General features: G+C 35.0%; 3 protein-coding genes across 3 annotated transcripts; 2 read left to right on the top strand and 1 right to left on the bottom strand.

Moving 5' to 3' along the window:
• Positions 1 to 386: 386 nt before the first annotated feature.
• On the top strand, positions 387 to 5,232 carry LOC141663973 (protein NUCLEAR FUSION DEFECTIVE 4-like). Its single transcript, XM_074469822.1, has 3 exons — positions 387 to 851; positions 1,985 to 2,823; positions 4,521 to 5,232. Exons 1-3 carry the CDS (start codon positions 522 to 524, stop codon positions 4,993 to 4,995), a joined length of 1,644 nt encoding a protein of 547 aa, XP_074325923.1. The 5' UTR covers positions 387 to 521; the 3' UTR covers positions 4,996 to 5,232.
• Positions 5,233 to 7,538: 2,306 nt separating this feature from the next.
• LOC141663754 (endo-1,4-beta-xylanase 4) lies at positions 7,539 to 11,037 on the top strand. The gene is made up of 8 exons (XM_074469565.1): positions 7,539 to 7,711; positions 7,806 to 7,840; positions 7,953 to 8,109; positions 9,033 to 9,205; positions 9,349 to 9,450; positions 9,599 to 9,745; positions 9,859 to 10,497; positions 10,572 to 11,037. The coding sequence occupies exons 1-8, from the start codon at positions 7,651 to 7,653 to the stop codon at positions 10,905 to 10,907; spliced, it is 1,650 nt and encodes a 549-aa protein (XP_074325666.1). The 5' UTR covers positions 7,539 to 7,650; the 3' UTR covers positions 10,908 to 11,037.
• Positions 11,038 to 18,426: 7,389 nt separating this feature from the next.
• LOC141665836 (uncharacterized) lies at positions 18,427 to 19,665 on the bottom strand. Its single transcript, XM_074471822.1, has one exon. It carries the CDS (start codon positions 19,663 to 19,665, stop codon positions 18,427 to 18,429), a length of 1,239 nt encoding a protein of 412 aa, XP_074327923.1.
• Between the last annotated feature and the right edge of the window lie 1,365 nt (positions 19,666 to 21,030).

Here is a 21,030-nt window from a genome sequence, read left to right as displayed (position 1 = left end):
AACATATTTCAATTTTTTCTAAAAAAATGATTCTACTTTAACTTGATTAACAGATGATTTCTTAATTGTTACTTATATTTTTTTTTTTAAGATAATTGTTGCTTGTATTAGATATTTATATATAACATAACACTTTTATTATTATTTTATATCATTTAAGAATATATATTTATAGTTCAATTTGTTAATTAGTTATCTATTTTATATATAGGATATAATGTTAAATCAAAAACTGATTTTTAGTTCTCGGAACAATTAAAAAGTGAAAAGACAGATATCTCTATACGCACATAATAAGTCACCCCATGAACCAGCTATTAACGGGAGGGTAGTTTGGTGTTTTGACTCACTTTCTGGATTTAACATTTCCCATAATTTTTTATTAATACGAAAACAATGCGGGTACATACAACACGTGTCACGCTCCAGAAACAATAGTCACCCCAAGCGCCACCTTTTTCTATATTAACAAAACAGAATCAAACCCTCAACCCGAATTAAAAAAAAAGGATAGACACAAAATGGGCTTGGATTACTCTCCGATATCTCCCGCCGGAAAATGGCTGGGCTTCGTGACCGCCGTTTGGGTGCAAGCAGTATCCGGCAACAACTACACGTTTTCAAACTATTCCGACGCTTTAAAATCTTTGATGTCTCTAACTCAACTTCAACTTAACAATCTCTCCGTTGCTAAAGACGTCGGAAAAGCCTTTGGTGTACTCTCCGGACTTTGTTCCGACCGGTGGTCTCCTCAAGTGTTACTTCTTATTGGTTCTGTTGAAGGGTTTGTTGGTTATGGGGTTCAGTGGCTTGTTGTAAGCCACCGTGTTCAACCGCTTCCTTATTGGCTGGTAAAGCTGTAGCAACCTTGTATCTGTATTTTTTTTTAATTTTGTTTGTATACAAATCAGTTGCAATATTTTTGAGTCTTCGATTAACGGTAATCGGAACCTCAATCTCGTGCATTGACGTTTGGATTAGTAACACGCCCTGTTTTGTATTCCTACTAATGGCTAATGAAACCTCAATCTCATGCATTGATTGGATTAGTAATACACCCTGTTTTGTATTCCTACTAATGGCTAATGGCTCCTTTTTTATATATATAAGGTGTTGGTTTATGATACTACATATTTGACAATTTAAACAGCCCAAGGTATCACCCATATATCTGGCAATCTGAGTTGTGCCTTTTTTCCTTGTAATACTACTTTTGTGACACTACTATCACTATGCATTCAAGCAAAGTGTATTATGGAAAAAAAAATGGCCATATATGGCCAGGAAATGTGCATTTTTTGTGTTTGGTTGTTTGCGTGACGGGTAATATACGTTGGAGCAGTGTGCATTATAGGAAAAGAAAATCACATGGAAAGCATACGTGATGTGCAAGATTTGTGTGTGCGTGTGTGATGCTTGGGCCTACTTAGATTGATTATCCTGATAAGTGGCTCTCTAAGTTGTGATAGTTTGGGAATTTTATATAGCATGTGAAATTTCAAACTTGTTTTTACATTTCATATTACTCCTAATATGCAGGGCAGGCAGTAAGGGGCACCGAGGAATCGTGTCCCCTCTAAAAGAAGATTTGACGTTTTTTGATCTGGTAAGGGACAGCGGGGAATCGAGTCCCTTCTAAAAGAAATTTTGACGTTTTCTCGCCATTGAAATATTGAAAAAATATAGTACCCCCGTGAACTAAAAAAATGGTGATGTCTCCCCCATTATTTACTAGGTTCCCATCCCACCTAAAGAAAAATTTCTGGTCATGGTTCCGCCTCTGATATAGGAATTTTCCTAATTTTCTAAAATAATCTGTGACAGATATGAAAAGACTTGGTGTGTTTTTTCAACAAGGAGTTTTGTGAAGTTGTTATAATGATAATAATTGATATTTATTATTTGTAGCAAGATCCATTAATCATGATGTAGTTACTAAGTGGCTAATCTAATGGCTATCTAAATCTATGTATATTAAATGTAGATGTGCATATTCTTATGCATGGGAGGGAACAGCACAACATGGATGAATACAGCAGTTCTAGTTACATGTATCCGGAACTTCAGAAAAAATAGGGGTCCGGTATCAGGGATTTTGAAAGGGTATGTTGGTTTAAGCACAGCCATTTTTACGGATCTCTGTACTGCTTTGTTCTCCGATGATCCTGCAACTTTTCTTCTAATGTTAGCAATTGTCCCTGTGCTTGTTTGTTTTACTGCTATCCTCTTTCTTCGTGAAATCCCACCATCATCCAACTCTAATGAAGAAAAGCAAGAAGCAAAATATTTTAAAATCTTCAATGTTGTTGCAGTAATAATAGCTGTCTATCTGCTAGTATATGATGTTACCGGGGAACATGGGAGATCTTTATCTCAAGCATTTGCTGTTATACTTCTACTTCTTATAGCTTCTCCGTTGTCTGTTCCTATGTACCTTCTCTTACAAAATTTGGTACGCACTCGGGCAGAAAGTTTAGACACAGAATATCACATAGTGGAGCCGCTTTTAGTTGAAGATAGACAGCCGGAGGCTGAGAATAAATTGGAGACCAGTGTTGTTAAAGAGCTAAAGAAGGACGTGGAAAGGAAACCAGTGATTGGGGAAGATCACACAATAGTTGAGGCCTTAAAAACAGTGGATTTCTGGATCTTGTTTTTCTCATTCCTTTGTGGAGTAGGGACCGGATTGGCAGTGATGAATAACATGGGACAAATTGGTTTGGCTCTTGGATATGGAGATGTCTCAATGTTTGTTTCTTTAACAAGCATATGGGGATTTTTTGGACGCATTTTTTCAGGTTTAATCTCAGAGTACTTTATCAAGTAAGTTCTTTAACCTTTTCTTCAGGCTTCTTATTGTCGTTAAAGTACCTAAAATCTTATGAAGCTTGACGTTGAAGTAAACACAAATTTATGTGGTTAAGTTCTGTAACCTTTTTTTCAAGCTTTTTATTGTCTTAAAAAGTACCTGAAATCTTAGAATAGCATGACGTTTAAGTACAGAGTATGTGGTTATATTCCTAGCAGATGTAGACTGACGCAAAAAATCTTAGAATCGTATGATTAGGATCTGATAGCATAAACTTGCAATGTTTTAAGCTGCATCTGAAGCCAGATGATTATTTTACACGATAATGTTCAAAAAAAATTTAGATTACGTGAGTTAAAGCGACGAGCTAGGCAGTTTTCTTGTACAAGTACCCATGAAGAATAAATTATCATTAAAATATAGGTGAGAATGGTATCCTTCTTATTTCTTTATTTTCATTTTTATGGGAACTGAGTCTGAGTGCCACCTTGTTTTACTTTTTGAAAATTTGTTACAGTGGGTCTGTGGAGTTGGCATGTCTTTTTAGTTTTTAGTTTCAATGGAAGGCAAAAAGCTAAACAGAAAGTATTTGTTTCATTTAAAAATTTTGGCTTTGAAATTGTTTTGGGGTCAGTGATGTGTGCAAGGCTAACCAACTAAATGAGAATTGATGGGCCAAAAATTAGAATGGATCTTTACACAAATTTATTGTTGGTCCTTTTAAGCAAAAATCAAATCTTTAATGCTATGTATAAGCCATAACAGGAATATACATCTAACAGTTATTTCTCAATAAGTATAGTTTTTGTTTTGAGAGCCTATCTAACGCTGTGTTTGGTTCAACGGAGGGGAGGAGAGGAATTTTAATAGAGGGAAGGGAAGGGGAGGGATATAATATTAATTCTATTTGGTTGAAGGAAGGGAGGGGAGAGGAATTAATTCATTTTTATGTTTGGTACAGGAGGGGAAGGGAGGGGTTTATAATTAAAATTACACATAAGTCCTTTAGAATATATGTAAGTGTTAAGAAGGTGTAAGGTCATTTTTGTCAATAAAATTTCTCCCCTCCAAAAAACCCCAAATTGGGAGGAAACAAAATAAGACTCATAAGGGATTTTGGACCACTTCATTTCCCTCCCCTCCCCTCTTAAAATATGAACCAAACACATTTTTTATTGTAGGAACCCTCCCCTCCCCTCCCCTCCCCTCCCCTCCCCTCCCCTCCCCTCCCCTCGATTCTATTCCAACCAAACAGGGGCTAAAGGTAGACTGTGATAGGGTTTACTGAAATCAAAACTTTAGTTTGAAGACCACATTAATTCTAATTTACATATGTTAATAACTAGGATTAGGCTCATTACCCTCTGCTTCCTTGGTGAGACTTAAGAGACAACATTAAGTGGACTATGCTAGTCCAGCACTTCCAGTTTAAATGCTATGTAGTAATGTCAGAAAAATGTTGAGAAATTATAAAGCCCTTATGGACACTCCTAAGGACTGGTGCTGGTGGCTCATTATCGATTATGTTCTCTCAATGGATTTACTTGGAACATTTCTTTTTTGTTATTGTCCAGCCAATTTATGTATCTAGGATTTCAATGATATGATTTGTAAATGTGCTGTAAGAGATTGTCAAGGAATGGAAAGAAACCATGCATTTAGTTTTCTTAGCTAATTTGCTAATCACTGAATAATAAATAAATGGCTGCAGGAAAGCTGGACATCCAAGGCCCACTTGGAATGCAGCTTCTCAAATTCTAATGGCTGTAGGATACATCATCATGGCTTTGGCTTTGCCTGGTTCACTTTACATTGGCTCAATAGTCGTGGGGATATGCTATGGAGTTCGTGTTGCTGTCACAGTTCCAACTGCTTCTGAATTATTTGGCCTAAAATATTACGGTATAATTTACAATATTCTAATCCTCAACCTGCCATTGGGCTCGTTCCTTTTCTCTGGTTTGCTGGCTGGTTTTTTGTACGATTCACAGGCTACAAAAACAGCAGGAGGCGGAAACACATGCCTGGGTGCTCACTGTTACAGGCTAGTGTTTATTGTTATGGCTATTGCATGTGTAGTTGGTTTTGGTTTGGATGTTTTACTGGCTATTAAAACGAAAGGTGTTTACTCAAAGATATACACTAGCAAGAAATCAAAGAAGCCGTTTATTTCATCTTCGTCATGACCAAAGTTGCCAAGGACCTCTACCTCTTAGTAAAAGGATTATCTTTGAATGATTGATTGGAAGTTTCCCAAAGGTTTACGGGGTGGCTGTTTATCTGCTTAGACGATGTATGTTTTTGTTCCATGGGTTTACTAGCGTTAAATTGCAAGTCCTCTGTACTTGTAAATTGCAATCGAGTTAAATATCAAAGTAGTCACTCAACTCAACTGAAGACCATATATCAGTTTCATCATCAAATCTAACAGGATATCATTTGAATCACTAAAGTCATAATAAATATCAAACAAATACTTCAAAATAGGTGCTCAAGAATCAAAAATTATTTTTATGACATTCTATATATTTCTCTTGGATTCAATTACAACCAAGTGAAAAGTTATGAATTCCTAGTATTTCAGATGATATAGTGAGATTTTTGAAAATTTATGTACTAATTATTTTTATTTATATCAAAAAATGTAACTAAAAAATTAAAAATAAATAGTAGATTAATTTTTAAAAATATCACTATATTATCGAAAATACTAGAATTCATACATTTTTATTTGGTTGTAATAGAATTCAAGAAAAATGTATAAAATTTCATAAAATAATTTTTAATTCATTTTGAGATATCAATTTGATATTTATTATCACTTTAGTAATTTAAATGATATACTTTTAAGTTTGATAATGAAACTAATATATGTGCTTGAGTTAAGTGATGACTATCTTGATATTTAACCCAATTGCAATATTGCCTTGCTTACACAATGAAGTAAAAAATGGTATTATTCCTGTACCAGTTAATCACAAGTTCTGCGTCGGCATTGTATGAGTAGTTATCCATCCGAAGTCAAAAAAAGTGAGTGAGCCTAAATGTTTTTGAAGTTGGTAGAAATTAGAATGCCTGCACATAAGCTGGCTATTTCCAGATGCTAAGATCCTCAATTACACAAAATTATGACTATTACTAAGATTGAAAAGCCCCAATTGTTGCAACCCTGCTATTGAAAGGTTGATGCACACATGCGGTCCCTAAGCAGGCACGAAGTAATGCAGGCAATTGATATCATGAATTGTACAAGCGCTCAGGCTGAAGCAAAGCCTACAATAGAAGAGTAAAACAGAAGCTAGGATTGTGATGATTTTGCTTCCACATGAAGGATGGCTGTAACATATTTTTGCAGACTTCTGGACTTAAATCTATAGTATATGTTGCGAGTATGTTTTTTAGTCCCCAGAGTTGAATAGAGTCATGGGCATGAATATTTATTTATATGTTTAATTTAATTAATTTTGCAGAGAAAAATGTACGCATGCAGCATGCTTACTCAATAGAAAGCATATAGGTCCCAAGTCTCTAGCATCTTCTTGTTGGTACATAAGATGCCAAATGTCACGGACTAGCTACCTTCATTGAAGGGTTCTTTTTCCGGAGATGCAGTTCTAGTACAAAACATGCAACGAAACGAACTATCAACGACTGCTAGTTTATGTTACTAAGACTGTATTTCATATCCTCGTGGGAATCTTGTGGTTGCACTAAAAATGGTTGATTAAATTTGTGGTTTGATTGATCAAAGAAAAAGCACATGCCACCACTCAAAAGATGTGTACAATACAATAAATGAAAAGAAACTATAGATGTGTACTATACAATGCAAGGTGAAACAGGGGCTTATAATAGAAGAAGAAGTGAAAAAATGAAGGGGTTAGTGTGCATGTGAGCAGCACAAGTTGTTGAGATGGGAGGAACTATTGATCTTGTGATACTGCCGCCCACCCCCTTTCGTTTGTTGTCTCCTTTATTTAGTGAACATGACAGACATAATTCCTCTTCTTATATAATTATTAGATAGAGTAGTAAAAGCCCCATACATTAACCGTAAAAGAAAGGCCAATACATTTCTACTAAAGTTAACTAGGTGCTGTTTCATTGTAATGTTGTCCTTGCTTTCTCGGTCAAAAGTGTCATGAAATCATACATTGAAATCTCTTTATTTGCGAGATTTGTAGTAATGCATGGAGGGTCATTTTATTTATGGAAAATTATCCATTTGGGAATGTTTAGTATTTCTCAGGTAGATTTACTAAGAGAAGTTATTGCCATGAACCCTCTTTATATCATAATAAATTAAATGTTGTTTGTATGCACTTTTCAATAAACATACCAAGGAAACATCATCAATCCCCATTCAAAATATAACGACGAAAGTTTAGATATCGGTTTTAAAATTTTTAATTACTCTGTTTTCTCATTTAGAGAGACAGATTGATTGATTTCCTTCATATTTTTTTATGTAGAGACACACTGATTTCCTTCATGTTTTCTTATGTTTAAATCTTTTCTTGTATTTGTTTCCATTACTAAGGCACATTTCTAAAATAAAGTAATAATCTTCCTCATTAAATCATTATTTGAAATTTTGTTAAAAAAAATTAACAGTAAATTTTGATAAAATCAATATAAAGATAATCGGCAGACCTTTAAGCCCATTCTTTTACTTTGACTTATTTAAAATTTAGAATCAGCCTGGGCTAAACAGCAAAACCAATGTCTATAAATGCATGTACAGCTCTCTCTGACTTCCTCCAGGATTCCAAGTTTTGTTTAGCTGTTTTCCTCTCTATATTTTATAGAAATAACATTTGAGCTGATAAATACATAAACAAATGAAAACACAAAGCATATTGGTTCTCCTTTTCACATGGATTTGCTTGGCTTCTTCTTATGGTTCTTCCCTCTATCTATCACACAGTCACACACACACATGCACACAAGTCTACAGATTTTCAATTATTATGATTTTTTGACTCTTTTTCTGCAGATGGGCCACTCTATGATTTCTCTGCTTACACTGAGGTACCAAATGTAGAAAATAAAATTACACTTCTGTCATTTTTAATGTGTTATTTGACTGTAGAATAAGATGGTCTCTTCTCTTTCTCTTTGTGTTTAATGTTTTCATGAACAGTGCAAACTGCAACCGGAGGATCCTCTTTATGGCGGTGGCGTTATCGGAGAAAAGGCTTTCTACTCTCGAAGGCCCACCGGAGACGATGCAGGCGTTTTATTTTCACCTGCATTTGTCCTGCACAATGTCACTCAAGCCACCATTTACACCTTTTCGGGTAACTTCATTAATTCGTACTATCTGTTATAACTTTTAAATTTATAATGCACTAATTAAAGACTACGTTTTGTATTTTTATTTTTTTTACAAGTTTATTTTTATTAAATTGTGAAAGCTAAATTTGTATTCCATTTCTTTGTTTTAGTAGCCAATTGCTGTCATTACATGGTGTTCAGAAAATACAATGCGCTCTAGATTCTCCTTGTTCAGATATATAGCTGTAATTTTGTATAATTTAATCAAACCTGGAGTTTGTTCTTAATATAGCAATTGTTGACAAACCTGGTGTAAATTTTTTTTTGACTAATTTGACTTATATTCCTTACAATTGAATATCTGTCCTAACAAATTTCAATTTCGGGGGTGAGCGAAAATCGAATCCAGGGACGACAAGAGATAAGCTCTTAACCACTTGAGATATCTCATCGCGCTCACCTGGTGCAAATTTGATATACTTGAGAAATTATTTTCAATGTTTTAGTAGTGACATGTAATTGGTGAACTTCAGTGAGTGATTTTTGTAAATAAGGTAATACTTATCAATTTTGGAAAAAATTGAAATTTTTTATGAACTACAAATTTTGACTCTTCCAGAACTCTGCAAAATATATGCAAGAAATAAGAGTTACCTCAGACAAGTAGAGGCAAGATTGAGTACAACTTATCCTTCACATACCTAATTCGAGAAAAACATGCTAGGCGCATTTTGGTTTTGGTCGATAAATGTAATTCTTGACCAGTTAAAACCATTAGCAACTTTCTGGAATTTATTGCTCATCGAAATTTTTAAGGTCACATTTTGAGAAAAAAACTTGGGTACAAAATTTTAGCCTTTGCTTAAGATCTGACACTTGTTACAATTGCTCTGATTCTGAACTTTTTTTTGTTACAATTATCCTCATATTTCAATGTGATGAACAGTTTGGGTGAAGATTGATGCTGCAGAGTCAGCATCAATAAAAGCAAAATTAATGATAGAAAATACAAATGATAGCTGTATAGGATCTGTGTCGGCAAAGCGTGGCTGTTGGTCATTTCTCAAGGGTGGATTTGTATCAAGGTCATCACATAATAGCGCTTTTATATACTTTCAGGTAGATTGATGTTGACATACAAAAATGCATTTAGTACTTGGCAGTCTTATGTTCTTTGAACTTACTATTTGGAACATTGTGCACAAATAGGAAGAAATGGTGAAATAAATACTGAAATGTACAATCTTGTCCTGCTTTGACAGAGTTCGGATGCCCGTGACATTGATATACAAGTCAGAAGTGCTTCTTTGCAACCATTTACAGAGGAGCAATGGAGATTCAATCAGCAGTACCAGATTAACACAGTAAGTTCTGAAATTGGAGTTGAAATAGCTATTTAAAAGAAGTTGATATGAGTATGAGAATCAATCTTACATAGAATGCGGACATAGATAGCTCTACAGTCATGCAACTTTTATATTCGTAACAGCTTGACATATATATTGCTATTAGGAAAGGAAGCGCGCTGTGACTATTCATGTGTCAGATAAGCAAGGAGGTAGGCTGCATGGAGCAACAATTAAAGTGGAACAAAATTCAAGAGATTTTCCATTTGGATCAGCTATTGCCAAGAGCATTATTGGAAACGCACCTTATCAAGTAAGAATGTCATGATAATTATTTAAATGTGACACAATCTTAAATTGGGATCGTTTTTTACATGAACAATTAATGACTCATTGAAGCTTTACTAATTTGCTTTGTCAACGCAGAAATGGTTTGTTAAGCGATTCAATGCAGCAGTATTTGAAAATGAACTCAAATGGTACGCCACAGAGGCAAAGCAAGGACAGGTCAACTATACCTTGGCAGATAAGATGCTAGAGTTCATTAGAGCAAATCAAATCACCGTTAGAGGTCATAATATATTCTGGGAGGACCCAAGGTATATTCCTAACTGGCTCCATAATCTAACAGCTTCAGATCTTCAATCAGCGGTCAACTCAAGAATACAGAGTTTAATGAGCAAATACAGGAACGACTTCATTCACTGGGATGTCAATAATGAAAATCTTCATTATGATTTCTACGATAAAAAGCTTGGGCCTAATGCCACTTTGGATTTCTTCAAAACAGTGCATAGTTCTGATCCACTAGCAACATTGTTTTTGAATGATTATAATGTAGTTGAGACTTGCAGTGATGTTAATTCCACGGTGGACAATTTTATAACAAAGATTAATGAACTAAAGCGTGGCGGTGCAATAATGGATGGAATTGGCTTAGAGAGCCATTTTATAGTGCCAAATCTTCCACTTATGCGAGGGATATTGGACAAATTTGCAACCTTAGGCCTTCCCATTTGGCTTACGGAAGTTGATATCAGCAATACATTAGACCACGAGACTCAAGTAGGAAATCAATTTTTCAGAAATTTTATCTTTTTGTGTTTCACAGCTTCTCACCATTTTTGCGTCTTGAACAGGCATTATATCTAGAGCAGGTGCTAAGAGAAGGCTTTTCACATCCTTCTGTAAAAGGGATAATGCTCTGGACAGCGTTAAGTCCAAAAGGGTGTTACCAGATGTGCCTTACCGACAATAACTTTAATAATCTTCCAGCAGGCGACGTTGTAGACAAGCTGTTGAATGAATGGCAAACTGGAGCTTTTGAGAGTCAGACGAATGAGCAGGGTTCATATAGCTTCTACGGATTCTTAGGTGACTATAAGGTGACTGCTCAGTATGGCAACAGAAGTTCAACCTCAACATTCTCACTTTGTCGAAACGATGAAACGAAACATTATAACATTCAACTGTAATTTTTGACAAAACTGCAGCGGGAATGACCAATGCACCAAACGTGCATTGTCATAGAAGGGATGGTTTTTGAGTTGGAGTGTTTGTATAAGAAGAATCTTATATTATTGATCTACTTGAGAAGCTTATATATCTAGCAAAAGTTAATAAAAATTTGGTATGGGTTATAAATAAACTATAACTATAGAGTAAGAAATGGAGAAGGAAAGAGAGATATCTCGAACTTATATTTATGGTAGAGTTTTATCAACTATACTAAAAATGCTTATTAGGTAAGTTTTCTTAGTCAGGTTAACAAAATCTTAATTTTCGTGATAAATTTCCAATATTAAACTAAGTCTTTCTTGATAAGTATCGCGAGTTTTCCTTAGTAAGATTTGACAATCATTATTATAACACTCCCCTTTGATTGTCAAATGTGAGTATATCAAAGATTGACTGACTCGTTAAAACCTTGCAAGGAAAAACCTGGTGGGATAAAAACTTTGACGAAGGAAAAGAGTATAGTCTCCCCCTGAATAAAATATCTCACAAATTGACATCTTGATGTAATATGTTCTTCAATCTTCGCATTCCGATGTTATTTCATAGCTTTTCAAATGTTGATGTCGGTAATAGCTTTGTAAATATATCCGCTAGGTTATCACATGATCGAACTTGTTCTACCTCAATATTTCCATTCTCTTGTAATTCGTGAGTGTAGAAGAATTTTGGTAAAATGTGTTTTGTTCGATCTCCCTTGATATATCCTTCCTTTAACTGTTTAATGCAAGATGAATTATCTTCAATCAAAATAGTGGGGCCGTCTGTAACATTTGATAATCCACATGAATGCTGAATATGTTGAATTATGGATCGTAGCCAGACACATTCCCTACTTGCTTCATGGATTGCTAGTAATTCTACGTGATTTGATGAAGTTGCAGCCATGGTCTGTTTTGTAGATTTCCAAGAGATAGCAGTACCGCAATATGTGAATAAGTAACATGTCTGTGATCGTCCAACATGAGGATCTGACAAGTATCCAGCATCTGCATATCCAACCAAATGTGATTTCGAATTATTTGGAAAGAATAATCCAAAATTATCCCGCGAAGATATCTTAATATATGTTTGATTTCATCCCAATGTCTTTTAGTTAGATTTGAACTGAATCTTGCTAATAGATTCACAGCAAAAGCAATATCAGGTCGTGTGTTGTTTGCGAGGTACAAAGAGCGCCAATTGCACTGAGATATGGAACTTTTGGTCCAAGTTGATCATCATCTTCTTTTCTGGGACGAAATGGATCATTTTCAACTTCAAGTGACCGAACCACCATTGGTGTAGTTAGATGATGAGTTTTGTCCATGTAAAATCGATCAATAACTTTTTCTGTGTAGGTTGATTGATGAACAAATATTCCTGAAGATAAGTGTTCCACCTGTAAACCTAAACAGAACTTTGTCTTTCCAAGATCTTTCATCTCAAACTCATTTTTCAAATAATTAGCAGCATTAATAATATCTTCAGAAGTACTTACAATATTCAAATCATCCACATATACATCAATAATAACGAAACCAGTTTGAGATATTTTAATAAACACACATGGATATACTTTATCATTAACATATCCATCATTTAATAGGTATTCACTAAGCTGTTGTACCACATACGACAAGATTGTTTCAGTCCATATATTGATCGTTGTAATTTAACTGAGTATAAATGACGAGTCTTAGTCTCATCCAATTTTAATCCTTCAGGGATTTTCATATAGATATCACTATCAAGTGATCCATATAGGTAGGCTGTCACAACGTCCATCAGACGTGTTTCCAATTTTTTCATACAAGCCATACCCATAAGAAAACGAAAAGTAACTCCATCCATCACAGGAGAGTAAGTTTCCTGGTAATCAAATCTAGGCCTTTGAGAGAATCCCTAGGTTACGAGCCAGGCTTTATTTCTTACAATTTAATTACTCTCAATTCGTTTTCGTACAAATACCCATTTATTCCCAGCGGGGACCACACCAGCTGGTGTTCGTGTGACGCCCCGGACCCCGGGATGACCTCAGAAACCCGAACCCGGGAACGCCAAACCAAACCAATCAACTCAATATATGCTTACACAACCTTAAACTTAAATAATAATATATAATTCTTACAGTATTCCAAATATTACAAATAAAGTTCACGATACAACCAAAAGTCTATTACACAAGCATTTTTCATTAAGATACTACACGCATTCATCGTATACTAAGCCTTAGTTCATCACATACTTATCATTTCCTGAACATCCTTCTCCAAAGTTCTTTCATGTGGAAGTTAGTGACATAAATGAGTGGGCTCAGAAAGCTCAGTAAGCATATATAGTAGAATTTAACTAAGGTTTATCCGAGAAATCAAAGTTCAGCAAACAAATATTCGAATAAAGAGACATGAAAGATACTACAGTCAACAAAAATTCATCATATAGTTCTCACAAGATTAAAACTGAGTATTCAAGCATGACAGGTTCATCAATTCATCAAGTTGGGATCCCGGCCAGCTAAATAACCGGTTTAGCTTTACTTCCGATTAGGAAGTATCATCATCAGTTCATCAATATCAATGCAAGAATACTCATTTTTCATCAGAGAAGCCTTAGTCAAACTCAAATCATCATTTAAAATATCAACAGTGAATCGGTACAGTATATACTTACAGTGCACCGCTTAATTTATTCTCTATAAATCCCGAACTTCAAATTGATTTTACTGTCGATCTTTCTTCCTAAATACATAATTCAAAAATGCATATAAATTTTATTATTAATATAACCTATTTATTTTCTAACTGAACTAATAATAGATTAAGAAAAACTAACCGAATTCCTTGGTTGAAACAACCGAAGCGGATAGTTCTATTTAAGGAAACTATACAAACTTAAATAAGGAAAATAAGGATTCATTTTTCCAACATCCTCGATATGGTACAATAGTAGGGAAGTTGGAAAAATATAGTTTAAGAAATTCAACCTAACACTCGTGTTTTGCTAAAAAACTATCACATGACTTCCTCTATTTATTCCTTTTTCACAATTACATATAATGGTACCTTTCTATTTATTCTAATATACTTCACTTCTCGTTTTCAATGTGGTACAAAGATAGGCAGGGAAAAAATAAAAGTTAAGAAAGGAACATAATATCTAGAACATATAAGCACCTTTTTAAAACTCACAAAATTAGCTTCATCAATCTTACTTCTACTTATTAAAATTTTAAGGTCAAGTTCTTCTATATATTCTCAGTCTTCTTCTCTTCTCTTGCCGATGTGGGTTGTGAGATCTCCTTTTTATTACCTAAGATGCATATATCCCACATTGATTAGAGAATGAGACCAACCTTCCTCCAATGCCTATATAAACCCAACTTCGCTTTAATTTCTACTTAGAAAACTTAAAACTTTCTCTTGGCTTCAATATAGCCAATTAAATTTGGTTTTAAAGTTTTAATATAAAGAGAAATAGATAAATATCTCATAATCAAGTAAAAATTAGAGTTTTAAGGTTTAACTAGGCTTTACCAAGTCCCACATTGATGGGATATAAAAGATGTAATATCTCTTCCTTTATAAAACCCAAGGCTATGAAGCCAACACTTCAAAATAAACCAACTATGACTTGTAGCTTTGCTTTTGAATAATTCTCTTTGTCCCACATCGGGAAGGTTTTGCAAGAGATCTTCTCTCAACTCTATATAATGGGACTTGCAACAAACTTAAAAATCATACTAGACTTGAAAGCTATTATAGATTTTAGTCTACATCCACTTAGTCCCACATCGAGAAGGTGTGGAACTAACCAAGATACTTGCTCTATAAAAAGAGATCTACTACTAATTTTATTTCAAAGGCAACATTTTCACTTTCAAGTGCAATGTTCCTTCCTACTAGGCTTTGTCTAGTAAAAGATGCGGGCTAATTTATTTTAGCTTGCGTGCTTTAGTTAAAATTTTCATCTTTCTATTCCTATTAAGCGCTTATCTCTTATCATCCTTTCCTCTTTCCGTCATTCCTCTTCCTCGTCCTATCACTTCGGCCTGTATCCCTTTTAATTTTTTTATGGGAGCTCGACATATTCGAGCAAACCAACAATACACAAGACAAAATTTAAAATTTAATCAAATATTTTTATAATATGCATAATACTTGTAAAAATAATATAAGCACATAAATTTATTTTACTTAATTATAATTTCGTCGGGATATTACATTATTCCTCCCTTAAACTAAATTCGTCCTCGAAATTTAAACTCAATTCGTACCTGACTTATTGAATAAGTGGGGATATTTTGATTTCATCATCTCTTCGGGTTTCCAAGTTGCTTCCTCTATTTCATGGTTTCTCCAAATCACTTTCACAAGAGGTATCACCTTAGTTCTTAATTTCTGTTCTCACCGATCTATTATCTCAACAGGAAATTCTTCATACTGCATATTTTCTCGAATTTCTATCGGTTCATAATCTATAATATGCGATGGATCTGGAATATACTTCCTCAGATATGATACATAAAAAATGTTATGAATATGCCCTAAACTCGGTGGTAATGCTAACTCGCATGCTACTTCTCCAACCCGTCTAAGAATCTCAAATGGTCCAATATAACGTGGACTTAATTTTCCTTTCTTCCCGAATCTCATAATGCCCTTTCAGGGAGAAATATTAAGAAATAAAAAGTCTCCTTCCTTAAACATCACCTCTCGACGATCCTTGTCTGCATAACTCTTTTGTCTACTTTGAGCCGTTAAAATTCTTTGTTGAATCAACTTGACTTTCTCGGTAGTTACACGAATTAACTCAGGCCCTAAAAATTTTCTTTTTCCAACTTCATCCCAACATAACGGCGTTCTACATCGATGTCCATAAAGAGCCTCGTATGGAGCCATTCCAATTGTTGCTTAAAAACTGTTGTTGTACGCAAATTCTACTAAAGGTAAATATTCTTCCCAACTTCCTTTAAAGTCCAATACACAAGCTCTTAACATGTCTTCCAAAACTTGAATTGTACGCTCTTATTGCCCATCCGTCTGAGGATGAAACGTCGTGCTCATACTTAACTTAGTACCCATCTCTTCTTGAAAACTATTCCAAAACCTAGACGTAAATCTAGGATCTCTGTCAGAAATAATTGAAACAGGTACTCCATGCAACCTAACTATTTCCCGCATATATAATTTTGCTAATTTCTCTAATGGTGATGATTCTAAAATTTCCAGAAAATATGCACTCTTCGTCAGTCTATCCACAATAACCCAGATGCCATCATTTCCTTTTTGTGACTTTGGCAAACCAAGTACAAAATCCATCGTTATATGCTCCCATTTCCACTCAGGGACATGTAAAGACTGTAATAATCCCCCAGGCCTTTGATGTTATGCTTTTACTTGTTGACAAATTAAACACCTTTCTACATACTCCGCAATTTCTCTCTTCATCTTAGGCCACCAAAAATGTTCTTTCAAGTCCTTATACATCTTCGTAGATCCAGAATGTACGAAAAAGGTGATGAATGAGCGTCAGACAAAATTTCTTTCTTAATTTCTACGTCAGACGGCTCACATATTTGATCCCGAAACCTAACGATTTCATCATTACCTTTCCTAAAATCCTTTTTACTTAATTCTGAATTTGAATTATTCCAAATCTCCTTTAAGCGTTCATCTTGTCTATGACTTTCCTTTATCTTTTCTAACAAGATGGGTCTAACCTCGATTTGATACACTAAACTCTCTTCCTCTCCTTTCTTAACAAATTCAATCCTAAATGTTTCCAATTCCTTATGATTTATGGGTTCCACTTCAATACTCGAACAATTCCCTACGTGTTTCCTACTTAATACATCAGCCACAACATTTGTCGTACCGGGGTGATATAAAATTTCACAATTATAATCTTTCAACAACTCCAACCATCTTCTCTGTCTCATATTTAAATCCTTCTGTGAGAAAATATACTTTAAGCTCTGATGGTCAGTATAAATTTTGCACTTTTCCCCATACAAGTAATGTCTCCAAATCTTAAGAGCGAAAACTACTGTAGCCAATTCCAGATCGTGGGTGGGATAGTTATTCTCATGGTTTCTTAATTGTCGAGATGCATAAGCAATTACCTTACCGCATTGCATTAGCACACACCCCAAACCTTTTCTTGATGCATCACTATAAATCACAAAGTCTTCAGTTCCATCTGGTAATCCAAGTACTGGGGCAGACGTTAGTCTTTTCTTTAACTCATCAAAACTTTGCTCACATTCTTCTGACCAAACAAACTTAACGTCCTTCCTTGTAAGATTCGTTAATGGTCCCGCTATCTTAGAGAAATTTTGAACATACTTTCTATAATATCCGGCCAACCCTAAGAAACTTCGAATTTTTGTCACAGTCTTTGGTCTCTCCCAATTCATAATTACTTCAATCTTTGAACGATCAACTTAAATTCCTTCTTCCGAAACTACATGTCCAAGAAAACTTACTATTCTTAACCAAAACTCACATTTTGAAAACTTAGCATACAACTGTTCTTTTCTCAAAGTTTGTAACAACATCCTCAAATGTTCTTCATGTTCTTTCTCAATTCTCGAGTAAATAAGAATATCATCGATAAACACAATTACAAACTTATCCAGATAATTCCTAAATACTCGATTCATCAAATCCATAAATACTGCCGGTGCATTTGTCACCCCAAATGGCATCACGACAAATTCATAATGACCGTATCGAGTCCTAAATGCCGTCAATGGAATGCTTTCTTTCTTTACTCTCAACTGATGATAACCTGAGCGCAAATCAATCTTTGAAAAGTAAGTGGCTCCTTGCAATTGATCAAAAAGATCGTCTATTCATGGTAACAAATATTTATTCTTTACTGTCAACTTATTTAGCTCTCTATAATCAATACATAATCTTAGAGAACCATCCTTCTTTTTCACAAACAACACTGGTGCTCCCCAAGAAGAAACACTCGGTCTAATAAACTTTTTATCCAACAACACTTGTAATTGTACCTTAAGTTCCGCTAATTCCGTCGGTGCCATTCTATATGGTGCTTTCGATACTGGTTGGGTATCCGGGATCAATTCAATCCCAAACTCAACTTCTCTTTCAGGGGGCAAATTTGGTAACTCTTCGGGAAAGACATCTAAAAACTCTCTGACTACAGGTGTATCCTTAACTTTATTTTTAATTCCTTCATTCCCTACAACATATGCTAGAAAACCTTCACAACCTTTTCTTAACATCTTACAAGCCTTTAAAACTGATATCATAACACTGGGTTTTTCTACACTATCTCCCTTGAAATATACTTTCTTTTTGTTCGATCCGGTTAAACATATTCGCTTCTTATAACAATTTAGATTCGCCCTATACTTCGACAACCAATCCATTCACAGAATCACTCCAAAGTCCCTCGGTTCTAACGGTAATAAATCCACGAAGAAGGTTTGTTCACCAATCATTAAGGGACAATCTCGATAAATTTTATCTACGAAAAATTTCTACCGTTTGGAAGTTTTACCAGAAATCCATTATCTAGACTTTGCACAGGTACATTTAACTTATCCATATATTTTGTATTCACAAAAGAATGGGTTGACCCCGAATCAAACAACACATGAACATCTTGAGCACAAAGTTGAAGCGTACCTGACATAACATCATGAGATTTTTTGGCATTCTGAGTTGTCATTGCGTAGGTTCGTGCCACTACCCTAGGTGCTGATTGTTGAAAAGGTCTTGCTGTAGAAGTCCTATTTCCTTTAGTTTCCACTTCTTTCCTGACTCCTTTTTGTGGGCAGTCCCTTAATAAATGACCTGGTTGTCCGTAACTGTAGCAAGAAATCACTTTAGGCTTGGGACATTGAGAAGCTATATGCCCCTTTTCTCCACAATTGTAACACAGCCCATCAGCTCGATAACAAATATCACCACCATGTTTCAGTCCACATTTCTTACACTCAGATGCGATGATCCTCTTATCACTTCCCCGAAAACTCTCCTTCCTTATATGTAGTTTCTTGTTGTCCTTCTTAAATCCTGAGTTAACACTCAATTCTGTCTCTCTTCCTCGTTTCTTATTGTTAAAGAATTGAGTGCGAGCTTCATAGTCCCTTTCTGCAATCCTCGCCTTCCCAACCAACTTATCAAATAGTTCCAACTCCAACAAGGACACCTTCTCTCTAATTTGGGGTTTCATCCCTTCTTGAAATCTCTGACATTTTCTGGCTTCAGTATCAACCTGATGAGGAGCAAACCTGGAAAGTTCCAAGAATCTTGAGAGATACTCCGACACGGACATTCCTTCTTGCTTTAGTCCTAGAAACTTCATCTCCATCTCATTCTTCATACATGTAGGAAAATATTTATTAAAGAACAATTCCTTAAACCTTGTCCAAGCCATTTTAGAACAATCCTCAGTCTGTTTAACCGTATCCCACCAAAATACAGCTTCCCCCCTTAATGTGTGTGTTGTAAATTTTACCTTTTGCTCCTCTGAACATTCCGATATCTCTATCACTTTCTCCATTTCTTTAATCCATACATTCGCAACATGTGGATCCAATTCTCCGTTAAAAATCGGGGGATATGCATCCTTAAAAGCCTTGTATGTACACCTTCGCTTATTCTCGCCTTCTTTTTCCATATTTTCAACACGTTCCCCATTTATTTCTGGAGTATCCGCAGTTGTTCGCCCCTCCATTAGACTCTTAAACATATTCTTCATTTCTCCCAAAATCAACATCTCAGGGCTAATTTATACACTAGATCCAGTCCCATCAGAATTTCCATCAGACATCTTCTCCTACAATTCAACATATAATATTAATCCTACTTCATTCAGAATATATGCCACACACATCATGATATACATCATAATAACGATCGATCGAGTACTAAACACGTCATACACACGTCATACACCTTATATTGACCATGTTCAAGAATTACGACTACGCATTTTCTAAACGTACGTTAGGCCTACAATTGGACTACCCGCGATTCGAAATCCTATATTCATCCTATTTCTAAACCTTAGCTCTGATGCCACATGTGACGCCCCGGACCCCGAGATGACCTTAGAAACCCGAACCCGGGAACGCCAAACCAAACCAATCAACTCAATATATGCTTACACAACCTTAAACTTAAATAATAATATATAATTCTTACAGTATTCCAAGTATTACAAACAAAGTTCACGATACAACCAAAAGTCTATTACACAAGCATTTTTCATTAAGATACTACACGCATTCATCGTCTACTAAGCCTTAGTTCATCACATACTTATCCTTTCCTGAACATCCTTCTCCAAAGTTCTTTCATGTGGAAGTTAGTGACATAAACGAGTGAGCTCAGAAAGCTCAGTAAGCATATATAGTAGAATTCAACTAAGGTTTATCCGAGAAATCAAAGTTCAGCAAACAAATATTCGAATAAAGAGACATGAAAGATACTACAGTCAACAAAAATTCATCATATAGTTCTCACAAGATTAAAACTGAGTATTCAAGCATGACAGGTTCATCAATTCATCAAGTTGGGATCCCGGCCAACTAAATAATCGGTTTAGCTTTACTTCCGATTAGGAAGTATCGTCATCAGTTCATCAATATCAATGCAAGAATACTCATTTTTCATCAGTGAAGCCTTAGTCAAACTCAAATCATCATTTAAAATATCAACAGTGAATCAGTACAGTATATACTTACAGTGCACCGCTTAATTTATTCTCTATGAATCCCGAACTTCGAATTGATTTTACTGTCGATCTTTCTTCCTAAATACATAATTCAAAAATGCAAATAAATTTTATTATTAATATAACCTATTTATTTTCTAACTGAACTAATAATTACCAAATTACTAAATAAGATAAAGAAATTAAGTTGGCGATTAAGAAAAACTAACCGAATTCCTTGGTTGAAACAACCGAAGCGGATAGTTCTATTTAAGAAAACTATACAAACTTAAATAAGGAAAGTAAGAATTCATTTTTCCTAATCCTCGATGTGGTACAATAGCAGGGAAGTTGGAAAAATATAGTTTAAGAAATTCAACCTAACACTCGTGTTTTGCTAAAAACTAT

The sequence above is a fragment of the Apium graveolens genome, chromosome 6, assembly GCF_009905375.1.
Source record: "Apium graveolens cultivar Ventura chromosome 6, ASM990537v1, whole genome shotgun sequence".
NCBI lineage: Eukaryota > Viridiplantae > Streptophyta > Magnoliopsida > Apiales > Apiaceae > Apium > Apium graveolens.
The sequence above is the reverse complement of the archived record's forward strand: the minus strand, read 5'-3'. Positions and strand labels throughout refer to the sequence as shown.

Bases quoted from the DNA above. Each gene is read 5' to 3' on its own strand.
- LOC141663973 (XM_074469822.1), top strand. From the start codon at position 522: ATGGGCTTGGATTACTCTCCGATATCTCCCGCCGGAAAATGGCTGGGC. The intron at 852-1,984 runs GTAAAGCTGTAG...TATTAAATGTAG, and splicing joins AACCGCTTCCTTATTGGCTG to ATGTGCATATTCTTATGCAT. The intron at 2,824-4,520 runs GTAAGTTCTTTA...AAATGGCTGCAG, and splicing joins ATCTCAGAGTACTTTATCAA to GAAAGCTGGACATCCAAGGC.
- LOC141663754 (XM_074469565.1), top strand. From the start codon at position 7,651: ATGAAAACACAAAGCATATTGGTTCTCCTTTTCACATGGATTTGCTTG. The intron at 7,712-7,805 runs GTTCTTCCCTCT...CTTTTTCTGCAG, and splicing joins TTGCTTGGCTTCTTCTTATG to ATGGGCCACTCTATGATTTC. The intron at 7,841-7,952 runs GTACCAAATGTA...TTTCATGAACAG, and splicing joins ATTTCTCTGCTTACACTGAG to TGCAAACTGCAACCGGAGGA.
- LOC141665836 (XM_074471822.1), bottom strand. From the start codon at position 19,665: ATGAAGAATATGTTTAAGAGTCTAATGGAGGGGCGAACAACTGCGGAT.